The sequence below is a fragment of the Rhinoraja longicauda genome, chromosome 1 (assembly GCF_053455715.1).
Source record: "Rhinoraja longicauda isolate Sanriku21f chromosome 1, sRhiLon1.1, whole genome shotgun sequence".
NCBI classification, from domain to species: Eukaryota; Metazoa; Chordata; class Chondrichthyes; order Rajiformes; family Arhynchobatidae; genus Rhinoraja; species Rhinoraja longicauda.
The window spans coordinates 86,597,935-86,617,719 of NC_135953.1; the positions used below are offsets into that span (position 1 = coordinate 86,597,935).

Here is a 19,785-nt window from a genome sequence, read left to right on the forward strand (position 1 = left end):
TTGAAAAATGGCATGGCTTCTGCTTCGATAACAAGTGCATCTCAATACTCCTGTGCTCTGACCCAAGTCTCTTTCATTTAATTATTTATACACCCAATCTTGCAACACTGTTCTCCTATTAAGCCAATGACTATGCAACCAAGTATCAAATTGCTCTTAATTTCTCCTGTTCCAAACCTGGCTGTACCAAATTTTAAAAGCATGTTCTCATTTGCATTTCCTCACACAAGGCAGCTCAGCTTCTCTTCTAAAGCGTGGAGACTAAACTTTTATAAGCTTAGTACGGCAGTGTTTTTATAAGGATGTACCATTATTTCACAATTTCTTCATTTTGCATTTCTTGTTATGACAACAGTTTTCTGATTAATGGCTTCATCCTCCCGAGCTGTTAGTTTTAATGTCTCACAGTACCCTCAACTTCCACTACTTATTATAGTTTGGTCTTTTGAATTACCAGCAACCGTTCATATTTTGTTAATGGCTCCAGCTGAGGACTCCAGACCACACGACCCATAACCACTTACTGATACCCATCTAGCAGAAGTGGTTTCACAGCAGAATGTAGTTATCTCCAACCGTTCATAAATATCTTCCCTAAAGTGTTTCAAGAATTAAATTTCAGATCTACCTCAGAATCCAAATCGCTGTCATTTTGCTCATCGATGTCTTTACCCAGAAAAAACTTCAAGGCTCCAACCAAAATCTGAAAATTCAGCAACAAAAAGAAGTTGTGGTGGCCGCCAAATGAAATTCAAACCTCAAAGTTTATAATTTATACATTAAATACAGTTGGTTATTTGGAAACAATATTTCTGGAGTAACAGTCATTGCTCAAAAGGCTAGAACACACAGATATCCGATACTAAAATACATTCATCAGAGATGATTAGTGGCTGGAAAATGGCACAATGCAGATGAAGAGAATTAAAGTTAGTGCAGCTACAGATTTAGTTCCAGCTGGAAAGAAATGAATTCAATAGAAACATACTGAGATAAGAAACCATTCCAAAAGGCTAGAAAACTCCAAAATTTACACATTAGTCACATTAGGAGAAGCAAACACATGACAATTAACAAATGTGTTATCTTGCCCATTAACCTCTTCTGCTTACATCTTCTATTTCTGCTTTTTCAAGTGATGAGAGGATTACAAAATAAAACAGAATTGCATACAATTCTAGCCACACCACAGGAAAGATGCAACTGTAGGAGGAGATTTCCATGGATGTTGCAGGCAGTGGGAAATGTTTAGCTAGAGTGAAAGATTAGATAGGCTTTGGAAGGTTGGGGGGGAGTGAGAAAGATTTGAAGCAATTAGCAGAAGTTTGAGAGGAGACAAATAGAAAAAGTTCTCCTAGAAGGCTGAGGAACTCAGTACTTGGAAAAATGGTTGAGGCAGAAACTCTCCACATTTAGTAAGTGCCTGATGTGTACTTGACTGTTAGACTGCGGATCAAGTGATGGAAAATTGAATTTTCTGGGGAGTTTATGAAACATAGAAAGTAGCAGTGTTGTTACACTGAAACATGCAGTTAGCATTCAGTTATTGAGCATTTCCCCTGAAAGCAAGGTTATTCCCATCCTTCACTGCTCTTGAGAAGGTGGGTGGTCTCATCTCCCTAACTACCTACACTTCATGTGCTGAAGGCACTCCCATGGTGTGAATAAATAGGATTTTCACAGCATAGAAACATCAGAGCTAACCAAACTACCTATTGTAGAGTTTAACAGGAGGCTTCATAAATGCAATCAGGCTATTTAAGTAACAAATAGTATCAAATAAGCCCGGCTGGGCAGTTTCCTTATATCTCAATAAACACTGTTGCTCACACAAGGCGAGGACAGTTTTGATGTAAAATACTTTCTGCCCATGTCAATGCCCAAGCTCCTAAACCTCCCTGGCATCGCCCTGGGACTAGAGCCCAACCTACACTGGGCGCTGCAGACACCCTGGTAGCACCTGGGCTTTACTCCACAGTGTTCCCCTCATGACTGGGAGCCACGTCTGCCGATCAGCATGGCTTCAAAGCTGGGATTGTGGTGAAAATAAAACAGGGATTTAACACTCTGAAGCATTTTCTGAAAACAAGGCTTATTCAGCATTCTATTATTTCCCCCCAAAATGTTTACATGTCCATTTCCATAATTCGATTAACTCCCAACCACAAGTAATTGATGCGATTGATCGCAGCACAATAATTACAAGCCAAGGTGGTGCTGTTGCAGTCTACCTTGAAGACCAGACTCATCTCTTTATCCAATTTATCTTCATTGAAAATTACTACAAGAAACATTCGGAAGTTACCTTTAGCATTATATATATTATATATATATATATTTCCTCTGTTTGTCAATCTTAATGGTTACAAAGCTTTTAGAGCAGATGCAAGCACAAAAGAACAAGTCTTCATGACTCTGGTCTGCCCACTCCTAATTCAGAGACAAAGACTGGTTAAATTTCCCATAGTCCCAGGAATTAAAAATAAATTGGCAGGAAATTATTGTGGCCTCAATTTCTTAAACCTTTCTTAATCAAAAAGGTTAATTTAGTTCCATTCGACTAAGATTAAATTTGTGCAGCAGGCTCTGCTGTTTATTCCCACTGCTTGTTCTATCATGTTCCCAGTCCCAGAGTTATCCGCAGGCTGAACTCTCTAGCAAATATTACTTCTAAATAAAGAAACGTTAAATTTAAATATATTACCCAAATTCAATCTCAGTCCCAGTCTAAATTAATTTTAAAATGTGTAGACTTACCCCAGATGTATTTGTGAAGTTAATGCTTAAAGCAACTGTTTGCCTCCTTGCTTACTTAATCGAACATTTACTCAATTGTGTATTAATTTATGTTCTAGAGAACTGTAATCATATTTTTTCAAATTCATGTGCAATCTTATTCAATCAAATTCGTTTTTAAAAAACTTTTTTTTGCATCGTCTCTACATAATCTAAAAAAATTCAAATACACGGGTCTATTTTTGCAACTTTGCTCACTGGAAGAACATCCTGTCTTAGTACAATTGCCAGTCACTTCTTACCTTGGCCACTTTTGAGAAGCAGGCTGTGGTAATGACATTCACAGTTTTAGCATCATTCCTGCAAGTAAATCAAAATCTTTGCTTCAGTAATGATTCCCCTTCCTCTGGACCTTTCTTTGACACCCAACAAATTCGTGTGCAAAGGAAACTTGAACCACCCATGAAAGAGTGCATTTCATACTGGTACCTGACAATCAGCATCAGCAGCCGATTCAAACATGGGGAATGAGAATAAAAAAGCAACATTCGAGAGACATTGGGCCGGTCAAGCTGAAATATTAATGTTTATTTTCCACAAAAGCTGCGTGATCTGAGCATTTTCAGCATTTTGTTTTTATTTCAGAATTGCAACATATAATTTCAATTTTACATTTGATGGGACATTAGAACATCTAAGCAACTGTAGCTTTCTACTACTACAGACAAGAAACGCACCACTCTTGACTCCTGATTACATGTGCCAAAGTTTTTCAGTACTAGGAAAACTACTTACATTTCTAAATGAAGGCTTTCACTCTCCCTTGAAACATATTCCAATAATTTGCCCATCACTGCAGTTAATCAACTGGTCTGCAATTGTTTCTTTATCCTTTCTACTTGTTCTAATACTAGTATAATTGGCATCACAATTGTAGCTGTAACATATTGTAAAATTGTAATATAGTGCCTCGATAACTTTCTTTCTTGGTTCTTTAATAACCCGGCACATGTTTCAACTGGGCCTGGTATTTTATCCATTTTCAAAATTGCTAATAGCCTATTAGCATCATCTAATAGGGTGTACATCATCTCTTAATATATTTATTTTGCCCACTTGTTTCCTTTAACCACAACATGAAATTAATCCCCCTCTGCATAGACCGAGATCAGAACATCTTAGAAAACTCCTTCGAAGTTTAATCACCAAACGGCCCAGTACCAAACTTTGAGCTTCTGAGAATCCTTCTGCAGTTGTACAGGGCCCTAGTGAGACCGCACCTGGAGTACTGTGTGCTGTTTTGGTCTCCAAATTTGAGGAAGGATATTCTTGCTATTGAGGGCGTGCAGCGTAGGTTTACTAGGTTAATTCCCGGAATGGCGGGACTATCATATGTTGAAAGACTGGAGCGACTAGGCTTGTATACACTGGAATTTAGATGGATGAGAGGAGATCTTATCGAAACGTATAAGATTATTAAGGGGTTGGACACTTTAGAGGCAGGAAACATGTTCCCAATGTTGGGGGAGTCCAGAACAAGGGGCCACAGTTTAAGAATAAGGGGTAGGCCATTTAGAACTGAGATGAGGAAAAACATTTTCACTCAGTTGTGAATCTGTGGAATTCTCTGCCTCAGAAGGCAGTGGAGGCCAATTCTCTGAATGCATTCAAGAGAGAGCTGGATAGAGCTCTTAAAGATAGCGGAGTCAGGGGGTATGGGGAGAAGGCAGGAACGGGGTACTGATTGAGAATGATCAGCCATAATCACATTGAATGGCGGTGCTGGCTCAAAGGGTCGAATGGCCTCCTCCTGCACCTATTGTCTAATTCTAAATCTTTCCAAATGACCAGTTGTTGCAAAACACTAAATAGTGTCTGTTCAAATAGTAGTAATTCAAGAAATTCATTAAATGATTTAATAGATATTTTAAATCACTAAAATTGCTTTAAGTAACTTAATTGGTAAGTTCTCAAACAATAATATCCAAACGTACCAGATGTTTCTTTTGTACAGTTCTATCATCACATCAAGGGACATCTTTGCTGCAATAGGGTTGCTGTCCCTCAACATCGTGTACATAAAATTTTGTAAAACCTGACAACATGCAAACACAAGTCACATACTCCCACAAATAATATTATTTTTAATTCATTATTTTATCACTTTGTTTTACAAAGAACAGTCCACATTGTTGTTACTTTAATCAAAGTACTCGTACATTTTACGACAGGGAATAAAACCATCTGTTACACCATCTTTTGCTGCCACCAATGGACTTTTTTTGTGTGGCCCTCCATGGCATTAATACATGTCAAACCTACTAGCCAGCACCAGAACTAGTCTGGTATTATAAAACCAAAAAAGATGATGTTATTGGTTGGAAGCTGAAGTTCAGAACCAAATTAGATTCTGTCAAAGTCCTCGGCATATGCAAGGGGAAAAAAATGGCTCTCTAAGTAAAGGTCACATCTTCATTGCAGTCAAAATATAATTTAATTTTTGCTCCATTGCAAATGTAGAAAAATTGCATAACTTTTGCTTTGGCTACAGACATTCCTAGGTTGCCAACATGTCTATGAAGCCAGTGGCATTGAAACGTTGACGCACATGTGCAGAGCAACTGAGAGCTGCTTCCTCGTCCACTGCCACCAGTTTTGGTCGAAAAGAGCAAGCAAAAAGCAAATTTAGGGAATGTTGCCGTCCGAGGTGGCAAAAGCCATTCCAGGAAACAAAATCAGTGCAGATGCAAATTTAGATTAAAACCATTCCTGATTAAATTGCAGCTTCACTCTTAATCTAACCTGTATTTATTGGAACTTTGGCCCACATCAACTGTGTCTCATCCATTTATGATTCTTTTCACCTCCTCCTCCTCTATTCTGTACATTTCTGTCTTGTTTCTACGTTTTCTTGGTGAGACAGTCTGAGGTTGGCTGGCAGATACCAGTCTTGGGAAACCACTGTACGGCAGGTGCAACCCAAGGAGCAAGTACTACTGCAAAGAGCAACAGCCAAATGTTAACCTGATGCGTATTTACTGAGGCTGCTGGCTAAACAAACAATTTTTTTTGAACATTTCCACCACAGGTAATTTCTTTTGGGAGGCTGTGGAATATCAACAGGCAGAATTGTGTAAATTGGATTAAACGGAGGACCATTCATCCTTGGCTTGGGGAACTGAATATTCTTGTGGTTCCTGAAAGGAGAATTACTATATTCAAACCCTTTGCTTCCAGTTTGGAAACACCTGTTTCTGTATGATTTCAAATGACAAGCATATTATGAGATAATATGGGAATATTGCATAAGCAGTTTTACTCCATTGTGCATTAACACCTTATGAATTAGCCCTCTATTTTGCTCAGCCCCACACCTACATACAAATGAAAACGTGTTATTTATGATTTGTCAACATTTTGACACATCTCCATAGTCTATTAGTTGAATCAATTAAATCACTTTTATATTCACGATGCAAAAGTTATAAAAAAACAAAGCATTCAAATTATATATTTCTAATGCAAAACTTGTCCAAGAATCATGAAGTTTGCAGTATAACTAATTTATCTGTCAGAATTAGCTAAATCTATCCTGAAACTACAGTAGCAACTTGAACCTGCTGCTGCCCATTTACATTCCCGGTTAAGCCTACAGCACCTGGTATTCCAAAGCAGTCTTCTGATCAAGTAGTTACCAGGACCAAGATCATTGTCCAAGAATTACCTATGATGCAAAGCTCATAGAAACATTCAGTATGTATCAATGGTTGCAAAGGCCTCAAAAAAACTTTTTAACTATAAAATTTGCTAGCCTCTTTCAGGCAATCTGCAAATTTTTATAGCTAATTGCTGTTGCAAATTTCAGTAAAAGGCATTAGTAATTCTGATAGGTAAATTTCAGTTGTGATAATTGCCGCTGAATATATCTCAATTTTTTTTCATGGATGCTTTGCTTTGAAAAATATAACCTTTATATATATTTTAGATTTTTTTTAAATTTTGAAAGTTAAAATAATTTGATTCTATCAAATCGATTCAATCGTCTTCAGGAACACATGTATTTAATTACATATTTAATACATATAAGCACATTACACTGGATACCATTCAGAGATGAGAGATCCCATCATAGATGAAGTACATTTGGCTCATTCTTCATGTTACTGACAAACTACAGCACCACCATCTTGCATAATACTTCCACAGAGCCTGCTGACCTTCTGTTAAGTTTATTTTGAAGATTTTATAACTCAAATTCACCTCCAAAACATCACTATTACACACCGCAATATAAGAAACATGCGACAAAAAAGTTCTCTTGTCCTATACAAACTGAAAACTCAGAAGGTCGTGCTGCTGCACACCGAGTTAGTGATGAGTGCTGCTGCACACTTAGGTATTTATTTGAGTTACTTACCGTGTTCACTTTGTTGTTTTTGTGTTTGGCGTTGATATTCTTAATGTCAGTCACAATATGCAAGTATAGGGTCTGATAATATATAAAAAGAGGGTCTTAGAGTTCAAGTTGACCAAGTCATCTGCACTTATGTGGTATTGAAACAGCATAGAACGAGCATACCTTACGCAAGAGTTTGTCTTGACACCTCAAGAGCTCAAAGAATAATTCCAGCAAACTTGTAGGATTCAGGAGGTTCTTATTTCTGAGTAAAATCAAAGCTTTACAAAATGTCTAAATGAAAAGTAGGGGAAATAAAAAAAATTAATGCACGGACGTCAAATGCATCGCACAATAATAAATGCTAATTTAGGACCTTTTTCCATAGGTTCATTCTACATTGTCATCAACTAAGAAAGTGGGCAGATATCCAAGTTCCAGGAACATTTCACTCAGTGACCCAATTGAAAGAGAAACATGGCTTTGCAGCATCTCTCCATTCCAGCTGGTTGAAAGACAATGAAAAGTAAATTCAACTTCAGCTGGAATTTGGTGTAATTTTAACACGGTTTTGGTTGTTATTATCTGCTTTGCTCTGCTTTTAAAGTTTAACTTGTTCCCTCTGGTGTACGGTACAATACGATAAACTTTATTCACATGATAAACTAAATTGGTCTGCCGACAGTCACAACACACAAGGTACACAAAAACTTGAAATTAAAAAAGAAAAAAAAAGAAAAGGGCAAGCGACTGTTGGCTGGTTGCCGTGTGCACAGCGCCTTCACCGGAACAAACAAACAAACAAACGGACGCAGACTTATCCCCCTGAGCAGAGGATTCTAAACTAGAGTGTCCCCCATCCCCCAGACCGGGCCCCCCTTTGTTCTCCCACCGTCCCTCAAGGCGGTCCCCCCACACCGGTTCCCCATCGTCTTCCCCTACCCTCTCCCCACACTCCACCACCACCACCGAGGTTCCCGCTGCCGCCGCCGATGCTCCGTTGCCGTCAAGGCTCAAGCTACCGCGGAGGCTCTCATCGCCGCCGCCGCGGGGGCTCCTTCGGTCCAGACAGGTCTCGTCGCCCGGCTTCTCCACAGTTCCCTGGGAGGCCTGTGCGGCGAGTCAGGCCGAACAACCGCGGCACCAACAACCAGAACGACGACCGGAATGCGCCCCGGTTGGTCGGCGGGTCACTCCCGCCGCGCGTGCAACTCCCCGGGACAATTTGTAACAAATTGTGGCCATAAACCTCTGCAGCTAGAGTAGATTAGATCAGCCACTGCTGCAGCCAGGTAGGCCAGTAGATCCCAATATTAACAATGCGAGTTACGTACAATTCTAACATAATCATATAAAATATTTGTAAAATTAGACAATGTATTCCTGGGAAAACCGCTTTTTTCAAAAAACTAAGCATGGACAATTATAATAATTGGCCAGACCCAAGAACAATCTACATTCTCTCTTTATCCAGAGTTTTAAATAGAAACTAAAAGTAGAATACTTTAAATCCTGAATAATTAATTGGACCAAGATGTAATGTGTAAATATATATCCTCATGATGAATATTAAATGCTGCAATTCTTTTAACCCTTTCAAACCCCCCACACCCAATGAAATGTTATGAAACATCTCACAAATTGAAACTTACTTTGATGCCACATAGCAAAGAGTATCCAATTATTCATCACATAAAAAGAAAACATGTTTTTATCTCTACTACAAAACAATAAATAGAATTAAGAATAGTTTACCATCCGCAAATCTGAATTCAGAATTGTGTGGTGAGAAAAAAGAAGCTCTTTCAATTCCTGGGCAAAGTTAGACAGCTCCTCAGGGTAACAATGTGCAACCTTGAATCAAGTGAAAAGATTATATTTAGGCACTTAGATTTTGATGACAAGTAACATGATTATTTTTCCCACAATTTTATAATTTCACAAACTTGCCTTGACCAGTCTTGGGGTAGGGTTCAATTTTCCTAATCCTACATTACATTATAGAAAGTAAACAGCCAATTTTCATGAACAAGATAGCTAAATGGTTTTCAGTCAGTCCACACGTTAATTACAAAAGTAAATTTACCTGTGCAAGAAACATCGCCAGATCAGAAAGTTCTTTACAAGGTTTGTCTGGCTGTAGTTTGAAAATACGCACATTGGACAGGTAGTGGTTATACTGCTGTAGAAACTGTAAGAGAGAAAAAAAAAGATTTATAATTGCAGATTAAATGATGAGTAAACACGTTTTGCATTAAATGCTGTGCAAGGAACACACGGGAAAGCTTTGTAAGTCAACTGGTCCAAAATCTGGTCCATTTTATTTTAAGGTGATTCTTAAAACAAGAAAGGGAGAACATTTTTTTTTTTAATTAGCTCTTTGGACCTTTGCACCTGAAGCCACTATATAAACAATGATGGGATGGAAATCGAAGATGTACAGGAGACCAGAGGTACAGATGTTAAAGTGTGGTAAGGCTGAATGTCGTAGGCCAGAACCAGGGGTCACAGCTTAAGGATAAGGGGGAAGTCTTTTAGGACCGAGATGAGAAAACATTTCTTCACACAGAGAGTGGTGAGTCTGTGGAATTCTCTGCCACAGAAGGTAGTTGAGGCCAGTTCATTGGCTATATTTAAGAGGGAGTTAGATGTGGCCCTTTTTGCTAAAGGGATCAGGGGGTATGGAGAGAAGGCAGGTACAGGTTACTGAGCTGGATGATCAGCCATGATCATATTGAATGGCGGTGCAGGCTCGAAGGGCCGAATGGCCCACTCCTGCACCTATTTTCTATGTTTCTAGGCGAGATCATAGATGGATTTGGACCGAAGTACCGGTAGTTCTGCTGTAAAGTGATAGTAATTTTCCCAAAGAAACCCGTGTTATAGAAAATTGCATTCATATCATATCATATCATATATATACAGCGCGGAAACAGGCCTTTTCGGCCCACCAAGTCCGCGCCGCCCAACGATCCCCGCACATTAACACTATCCTACACACACTAGGGACAATTTTTTACATTTACCCAGTCAAATTAACCTACATACCTGTACGTCTTTGGAGTGTGGGAGGAAACCGAAGATCTCGGAGAAAACCCACGCAGGTCACGGGGAGAATGTACAAACTCCTTACAGTACAGCACCCGTAGTCAGGATCGAACCTGAGTTTCCGGCGCTGCATTCGCTGTAAAGCAGCAACTTTACCGCTGCGCTACCGTGCCGCAATTGTATAAATGAGGGAAAAGTAAGTTAGAGGCGAGGGTATTTCAATTCACAATAAAATTATTTTTCCTGCCCGATTTTCAAAAATAAAAATTGTTTCAATAGAAATAAGTTTATTTTTGTTATAGCTCTAAAGGCTGTATTTTACAATGCTTAAAAGGGTATTATTTCACAAGGGTCAATACAAGCAATTGCATGTCAATTTCAATAACCACCCATAGTTAAAGGAGCAGTTGTGCTCTTAAGAGATAAAGGAGTCTGGTTCTCGCAGGGAGATTCCATAGAAACAGGTTTTTCCCCTGTACAGTTAAAATCCAACACAGCCTTGTTACTGCTTGTCAATATCCAAAGTAACTTTTAAGTGGTTCTCCTATTCCTGATCAAAATCACATTAGAATCAGTTCATGCAAATAAGTGTGCTCCTGACGCACCATTTGCATTATATCGAATTCATAGTGTGAAAATATGTTATTGCAGAACTGCCAGTATGTGGAAAAAGTACATTCAAGCAGAGTTGGAGCTATGGTGTAGGTGGCTTTGGGGAGATGGGGGGGGGGAGGAGTCTTCTGCCCCATGCCAGCCAACACGCTCCATCTACATTAGTCCCACCTGCCTGCATTTGGCCCCATATCCCTCTAAACCTAATCTATCCATGTGCCTCCATACTTCCTCTGGTAGTTGTGCATGTAGGCACAAATGACATGGGTAAGAAGAGGAAGGAGGTTCTGCGACGTGAGCATAGAGAACTAGGTAGGAGGCTGAAAAGAAGGACTTCTAGAGTGGTTATCTTTGGGTTGCTTCCAGTACCTCGTGGTAGTGAGGGTAGGAACAGCAAGATAGGGGATCTGAATGTGTGGCTGAGGAGTTGGTGCAGGGGGCAGGGACAGGTTGCACCTTAATTGGAGGGCGACCAACATTCTGGCAGGCAGGTTTGCTAGTGCTACACAGGTGGGTTTAAACTAAACAGTGGGGAGGGGGGTGGAGTATTCAAGGAGGTGGCCCTAGAAATCATGGATGCATTGGTGATCATTTTCCAATATTCTCTCGACTCTGGATCAGTTCCTGTGGACTGGAGGGTAGCCAATGTAATTCAGAAAGGAGGGAGAGAGAAAACAGGAATTATAGACCAGTTAGCCTAACATTGGTAGTGGGGAAGTTGCTTGAGTCGATTATTAAAGATGTTATAGCAGCGCATTTGGAAAGCAGTGACACGATCGGTCAAAGTCAGCATGGATTTATGAAGGGGAAATCATGCTTGACTAATCTTCTGGAATCTTTTGAGGATGTAACAAGTAAAATGGATAAGGGAGAGCTAGTGGATGTGGTATCTAGACTTTCAAAAAGTTTCTGACAAGGTCCCACACAAGAGATTAGTGTGCAAAATTAAAGCACATGGAATTGGGGGGTAGGGTATTGACATGCATAGAGAACTGGTTGGCAGACAGAAAGCAAAGCGTAGGCATTAACGGGTCCTTTTCAGAATGGCGGGCAGTGACTAGTGGGGTTCCGCACGGCTCAGTGCTGGGACTCCAGTTATTTACAATGTATATTAACGATTTAGATGAGGGAATTAAATGTGACATCTCCAAGTTTGCGGATGTCACAAAGCTGGGTGGCAATGTGAGCTGCGAGGAGGATACTATGAGACTTCAGAGTGACTTGGATAGGTTGGGTGATTGGACAGATGCAGTATAATGCGGATAAATCTAAGGTTATCCACTTTGGCGGCAAGAACAGGAAGGCAGATTATTATCTGAACGGTGTCAGATTAGGAAAAGAGGAGGTGCAACAAGACCTGGGTGTCCTTGTGCATCAGTCACTGAAAGTAAGCATGCAGGTACTATGCAGGTACAACAGGAAGTGAAGTAAGCTGATGGCATGTTGGCGAGAGGATGCGAGTTTAGGAGTGAGGAGGTCCTACTGCAGTTTTACAGGGCCCTGGTTAAATCGCACCTGGAGTATTGTGTGCAGTTTTGGTCTCCAGATTTGAGGAAGGACATTCTTGCTATCGAGGGAGTGCAGCATAGGTTCACCAGGTTAATTCCCGGGATGGTGGGACTGTCATATGTTGAAAGAATGGAGCGACTGGGCTTATATACACTGGAATTTAGAAGGATGAGAGGGGATCTTATAGAAACATATAAAATTCTTAAAGGATGGGACAGGCTAGATGCAGGAAAAATGTTCCCGATGTTGGGTGAGTCCAGAACCATGAATCACAGTTTAAGAATAAGGACTGAGATGAGGAATAAAATTTTCACCCAGAGAGTTATGAATCTGTGGAATTCTCTGCCACAGAAAGCAGTGGAGGCCAATTCACTGGATGTTTTCAAGAGAGAATTAGATTTAGCTCTTAGGGCTAAAGGATTCAAGGGATATGGGGAAAAAGCAGGAACGGGGTACTGATTTTAGATGATCAGCCATGATCATACTAAATGGCCGTGCTGGCTCAAAGGGCCGAATGGCCTACTCCTGCACCTATTTTTCTATGTTTCTACCTCACACTGTATTAAACTCTATTAACCATTCCTCAGCCCAACTGCCCAACCAATCAAGATCCTGCTGCAATTCGGGATAAACATTTTCGCTGTCTACAATGCTACCCACTTTAGTGCCATCTGCAATCCTGGTAATCGTGCCTTGTACATTCTCATACAAATCATTGATATAAACCACAAACAGCAAAAGACCCAGCACTGCTACCCAAGGCACACCACTAGCCACAGGCCTCCAGCCTTCCTTCCATGAAGCCAATTGTCTATCCAGTCGGCTAGCTCATAAAGTCAAGAGGAATAGAAGTAGAATTAGGCCATTCGACCCATCATGTCCACTCCGCCATTCAATCATGGCTGGTCTATCTCTTCTTCCTAATCCCATTCTCCTGCCTTCTCCCATAACCTATGACACCCATACTAATCAAGAATCTATCTATCCCTGCCTTGATATCCAGCTCTTCCATGCGATCTAACCTGCTGGAGCAGCCTACCATGTGGAAAATCAACAAATGCCTTGTTGAAGTCCATATAACACAATGTCTATGCTTCACCCTCATCAACCTCTTTAGTTATTTCTTCAAAAAACTCAATTAGATCTGTGAGATATTCTCCAACATACAAAAACATGCTGACTATCCCTCATCAGCCCCGGTCTATCCAAATACATATATATCTTGTACCCCAGAATACTCTCCAGTAACTTGCCTACCATGGACGTTAGAATCACTAATCTATAGTTCCAAGGCTTTTCCTTGCAACTTTTCTTAAATAGAGGCACAATATTAGCCATCTTTCAGTCTTCTGACATCACACCCATATCTAATAATGATTCATATATCTCAGCCAGGGAGCCTGCAATTTCTTCTCTAACTTCCCACAGCGTCCTCAGAGGTATCAATTTAGTTATTGTCACATGTGACAAGCGAAAACCTATAGTGAAAAGCTTTCGATCTGGTCTGGGAGATTTATCCACCTTCATACACCCTAAGACATTCAGCACCTCCACGACTAAAATACTGACTGTTCTCAAGACATTTCCATTAACCGTCTCCAGATCCCATCTTTCTCGGCTGTGAACACAGAGGAGAAATACTCATTAAGAACCTTCCCATCTCATTCGGCTCCACACAGAATTGTCCGCTTTGCTTTCTAAGGGGGCCTGTTCTCTCGCTAGTCACCATCTCTCCCTCAATGTGCTTATTAAATTCTCTTGGATTTCCCTTTATATTATCTGCCAGAACTATTTCCTGCCCCCTTTTTTCAATACTGATTTGTTCTTAACTATGCTCCTCAGTTCCCGAAACTCCTCCAGGGCTACACTTGATACCTGTCCCATGTCTCTTTCTTCTTCCTGACCAGAACTTCAATTTCTCTCGTTGTCCAAGCTTCCTTACTCCCATCTGCTCTGCTTTTTGGTGCAGCTCCTCATGTAGATGCTTTTGATCAAGAGGAGGGTGTGCCCATGATGGACTGGGCCGAGTTCACCACTCTCTGCAGCCCCTTGTGTTCCTGTGCACTGGAACTGCTGTTCCAGGCCATGATGCAACCTGCCAGGATACGTTCTATAGTACATCAGCAAATATTCAGAATATTCTCTTTAAACTTCCAAGAAAGAACAGCCCTGGCCCCCCAGAGGTTCACATGCACCTTCTCTAACCTCATCTACTTACATCTAAGTGCTGGGCCCAGGACAGGTCAGAGATATTAATGCCCTGAAATTTGAAGCTCCAAACTCTCTTCACCACTGCCCCTTAAATCTAGCCCCCTCTCACCCTGAGAAAAATGTCTGTGACTTTTCATCTTACCCATGTCCTCGTGATTTTGTATACCCCTACAAGGTCACCCTCAGCCTCCTATATTCCAAGGGAAAAAGTCCCAGCCTATCCAGCCTCCTTGCAACTCAAGTCCTTGAAACCACAAAGAGTCCCATCTTTTCTGCATCATTTCTAGCTTAATTGCATCCTTCCTAGTTACATAATTCCAGAACTGCACGCAATACTCCAGTATGAAAAAGGGTCACAACCTGAAACATCATCTATCCAGGTTCTTCAGACACGCTGCCTGACCCGCTAATTACTCCAGGACTTTCAGTTCTATGTGAAATACTCTATCACATTTGTGAGACATGACTTCCCAGAAATCACCAGAACAGATCATTTAAAATTCAAAGAAGTGGAAAGACTACAGAAATATAGACTGTAACCCTCCAGGTATATCAGTCATTGAGACAAACACCACAGAAAGAGACTCTTCAGCCCATGACGTCCAAATCGACTGTTGAAACCATTTACCCAGTGGAGAAGGGAGTGAGATCATACACAGCTCAGGGCATATTTTTAATCTAATCAATGTAACGGATCAAGAGCCCTTATCCCATCTGTTTTCCCAAATGTATATATATTAAATATCTATATATTGTAATATATATATTAAACTTGGATTGTTTTCCCTGGATCATTGGAGGCCGTGGGGAGACCTGTTAGAGGTTTATGAAATTATGAGAGGTGGAGATAGGGTTGACAGTCAGAAACATTTTTCCAGGGTGGAAACATAAAAAACTAGAGGGCATAGCCTCAAGCTGAGAGGGACAAAGTTAAAGGAGTTATGCAGTCCGTCTGTCTTTTGTGTTTTTTGTTGTTTTTGTCTCAATTGTAGTGTTAATATGATGTAGTGTTGTATGTTATGTTTTGGGGTGGGAGGGAACGGGAACTGTAACTGTAACATTCTCTCTCCAGAATGGAGACGCGACCTTTGTTCTGTGCCGTGTCTCCGTTCCCGTTGCGGCCTACCACCGGCCATGCACCTGGGACCGGCGGGCTCCACCTACCACCGGCCATGCACCTGGGACCACCTGGGTCTCTGGTTCGCAGAGCCCGTGGTCCGGACTCACCACCTGCGGCGCTGGCTGCCTGCGAATGCTGCGGGAACGGCTGCGACTCGTCTCCGGAGGCTCCGGCGCGGGCCGCGTGGACGTCGGAAGCCCGCAGGCCCCTGGATGGGGGCCGACATCGGGAGCTCCGGCAGCGGCAGAGGCAACGTGTCCGCCCGCCCCGAATCGCGGGGCTTGGGTCGGCCCGCCGCGGACCTTTCACCATCCGGCGCGGCCTGAAATAGGCCGCGGGATTTTTTTTCACCGCCCAGCGGGGGCTTCAATATCGGGAGCCCCGACCGCCCCGACGTGGCAACTCCAACAGCCTGACCGCGGGACAAGACGGCAGGGAAGAGAAAAAGACATTCTGGCCTTCCATCACAGTGAGGAGGGACTGGAGGAGACTCACTGTGATGGATGTTTCTTTTTGTTTCGTGTTAGTTGTGATTGTATGTGTTATTGCATTTTTATTGATTAATCTTATTGGTCTTATTGTTCAACTGCGGGTAATGTTTCATTTTACTACACATTTATGTGTATGTAACAAATAAACGACTATTGACTATTGAGGGCAGGTTTTTTTTTTTACAGAGTGGTGAGTGACTGGAACGCGCTGCTAGTGGTGGAGGTAGATACGATAATGACGTTTAAAGAGACTTTTAGAGAGGCACATGGACATGCAGGAAATGGAAGGCTATGGATCACGTGCAGGGGGAGGAGTTTAGTTTAAAGGCATCATGTTCAACACAGATATTATGGGCCGGAGAGTCTGTTTCGGTGCTGCACTGAAATAGGGTCCCGACCCGAAACATCACCTATCCATGTTCTCCAGATATACTGCCTGACCCACTGAGTTATTCCAGGACTTTATCTTTTAGTGTAAACCAGCATCTATGGTTCCTTGTTTCCACATTGTACAGTTCTATGTATCAGAACGCTGAACCAAAGCGTGGTGGCAATGCACATTGAAGTTTAAAAAGCACTGAAACAAGACCTACGTTCACTTTTGAGCTCGTGACATCTTAAAATACGATGGGCACATTATTCCATAGATTCTTGCTATTGAGGGCGTGCAGCGTAGGTTTACTAGGTTAATTCCCGGAATGGCGGGACTGTCATACGTTGAAAGACTGGAGCGACTAGGCTTGTATACACTGGAATTTAGAAGGATGAGAGGAGATCTTATCGAAACGTATAAGATTATTAAGGGGTTGGACACGTTAGAGGCAGGAAACATGTTCCCAATGTTGGGGGAGTCCAGAACAAGGGGCCACAGTTTAAGAATAAGGGGTAGACCATTTAGAACTGAGATGAGGAAAAACATTTTCAGTCAGAGAGTTGTGAATCTGTGGAATTCTCTGCCTCAGAAGGCAGTGGAGGCCAATTCTCTGAATACATTCAAGAGAGAGCTGGATAGAGCTCTTATGGATAGCGGAGTCAGGGGGTATGGGGAGAAAGCAGGAACGGGGTACTGATTGAGAATGATCAGCCATGATCACATTGAATGGCGGTGCTGGCTCGAAGGGCCGAATGGCCTCCTCCTGGACCTATTGTCTATCTGCAAACTGGGAGAATTACGAAAAAATCTGACACTCTAATGATAACGGCTTGGTTCACGTGGCAGGAGTACGACAACCGTGACTTCCAAACTGTACGTTTAATTTGGATGGCATAGCGTTGCAGTGCGTTTAAGGATTGTGATGGGATTGGAAGAGGGCGAGCTGGTGCTGGAGTAGGCGCTGGTGCAGGTAAACATAGAAAATAGGTGTAGCAGGAGGCCATTCGTCCCTTCGAGCTCGCACCGTCATTCAATATGATCATGGCTGATCATCCAAAATCTGTAGCCCGTTCTGGCTTTTTCCCCACATCCCTTGATTCCCTTAGCTGTAAGTGTTAAATTTAACTCTTGAAAACATCAAGTGAATTGGCCTCCACTGGCTGCCTTCTGTGGCTCGAGCAAGTGTGGGAAGGAACTGTAGATACTGCTTTAAACCGAAGATAGACACAAAAAGCTGGAGTAACTCAGCGGGACAGGCAGCATCTCTGGAAAGAAGGTCAGGAATGGGTGACGTTTCGGGTCGAGACCCTTCTACTGAAGTTGAGCCTGAAGTCTTCAGGATCTCGACCTGAAACGTCGCCTATTCCTTCTCTCCAGAGTAGAGATGCTGCCTGGCCCTGGCTGTGCCGCTGGGTGACTCGAGTATTTTGCATCTATCTGTTGGAGCAGGTGGTGGTGCAGGCTCGGCGGCGGCTGTGGCACTCACCTCCTCGGTGTAGGATTGCGGGTCCCGCTTGATGAGGTTCTGCAGCTGCGGCAGGTTCGCGGGCAGCTTGTTGTTGTTCCTCGAGGACATGGCGCCGATTGTCCCGTCCTGTCCCGGAGCGCGCGGACACGGCGCCGCCGCCTGCACCAAAGCCACGAGAGGAACAAGATGGACCACTCCGTTGCAATCGCCGACAATGTGGTCCGCAAAGGAGCCATTTTAGTAAGCAAAACCTGCCTCTCGCAGTGTAATCAGCGTTTTGGGGGAACAGTAATTGTGATTACACCATTAAAATGCAGAATATATCTCATCTACCAAATCACAGATTTTTGTTATTTTTCTTTTTAAATGTTTCTGCTAAATTTTCTTCTAAAATGGCGCCTTGACGTACTACGGCTTTTAGGGTTGAGTGGTCTATCTTGTTCCTCTAGTACCTTTGGCCTGCACACCGCGTTCCAACCCCCGACGGCGGCTGCCTGGGACACGCAGCGTACGGCGGAGCCAACACTATTTCGACATTGCAAGTTCCACAAAACGACACGATTCGACACGGTAGAACTTTATTTATCCCAGGAGGGAAAATTGATCTGCCAACAGTCATAAAACACCAAATACATGAAATTAAAGTGCAATATGTCCCAGGTAGGTTCATTTCTTACTTGCAGCAGCACAACAGAAAATGTAAACATAATCCACTGTAAACAATACAATAAACAGGCAAAAAAACTTCATTTATATAACAAACGTTATTTATCCCAGAAGGGAAATTGACCTGCCAACAGTCATACAAACACAAAAACACACACAAAATAAATGAAACAAAGTGTACCCCTGGAGAAGTGTATAGGGAGGAACTGCACAGATAGATGCTGGTTTACACCGAAGATAGATGCAGATTGCTGGAGTAACTCAGCGGGACAGGCAGCATCTCTGGAGAGAAGGAATGGGTGACGTTTCGGGTCGGGTCATACAGATTTTTGGTGTTGGAGGCTGGGAGGGAGAAAGCTGGAAGAGAGAAGGGGTGGTTCAAGGGGTAGTGGCAGATAATAGGTGAATGCAGGTGAGTGGGAGGGGAGGGGGGTGGGCAAATGGTTGGACAAAAGGTCAGATGAGAAAAAGATGTGACAAAAGGATTGACGAATAGCAAATTGTGAAGCTAGAGGAAGGATGTAGGTTGAAGGGAAGGAGAAAAATAGGCGTGAGTAGGAGGAGCACAGGAGAGAGGATGGTGTTGTGGAGAAAGGTGGGGGGGTTGGGTTGATTGTTCATACTCTTGGGTTGTAAGCTACCCAAGCGGAATATGGGGCGCTGTTCCTCCAGTTTTGGGTAAACTAGTAAGTTGGCTGAAGAAGGATCCCAATCCAAAATGTTGCCTATCAATTTCCTCCACAAATGCTGCCTGAGTTGCTCCATCGCTTTGCGTTTTGCTAAATAAATTGGTGGGGTAATGGTGGGTGTGTAAATTCTCAATTCTCATTGCTAAATCAACATTATTGTATTTAATATTAGTGAAATATTTTTCAGGATTACTATTTGAAATTTATATTTGTTTTTTTTTTGACATTATCTACAATTAGTTTGTGGTCTTTATGTTTTAGGAATTTCTAGTTAAATACAAAAAACATAATTGATGTGATAAAAAGTAATTAAACAAAACTTTGAACATGCAAAGACATAAATTAGGAGTAGCTTCTTGACTTCCCAAGCCTGCTCTGCCATTTAATAAGATCATGTCCCACCAGATTGAGACTTTAATATATTCACTTCCCAGGATCACTGACAGGGCCAGCATTTATTGCACAT

At 42.0% G+C, this 19,785-nt stretch overlaps 2 protein-coding genes across 2 annotated transcripts in view; one reads left to right on the forward strand and one right to left on the reverse strand.

The window, feature by feature from the left end:
- Positions 1–18,201, reverse strand: part of sdad1 (SDA1 domain containing 1) — a 49,653-nt gene extending 31,452 nt beyond the window's left edge. The window contains exons 1-8 of the mRNA XM_078401812.1: positions 17,983–18,201; positions 9,219–9,323; positions 8,888–8,986; positions 7,316–7,426; positions 7,154–7,225; positions 4,731–4,831; positions 3,039–3,096; positions 629–703 (exon numbers count right to left, since the gene is read on the reverse strand). Coding sequence (XP_078257938.1) covers positions 629–703; positions 3,039–3,096; positions 4,731–4,831; positions 7,154–7,225; positions 7,316–7,426; positions 8,888–8,986; positions 9,219–9,323; positions 17,983–18,072 — 711 coding nt within the window. The 5' untranslated portion in view covers positions 18,073–18,201. The remainder of the gene's footprint in view (positions 1–628; positions 704–3,038; positions 3,097–4,730; positions 4,832–7,153; positions 7,226–7,315; positions 7,427–8,887; positions 8,987–9,218; positions 9,324–17,982) is intronic.
- Positions 17,385–19,785, forward strand: part of LOC144594897 (flavin reductase (NADPH)-like) — a 36,689-nt gene continuing 34,288 nt past the window's right edge. The window contains exon 1 of the mRNA XM_078401830.1: positions 17,385–17,466. The gene's annotated coding sequence lies outside the window, so the exon portion shown is untranslated. The remainder of the gene's footprint in view (positions 17,467–19,785) is intronic.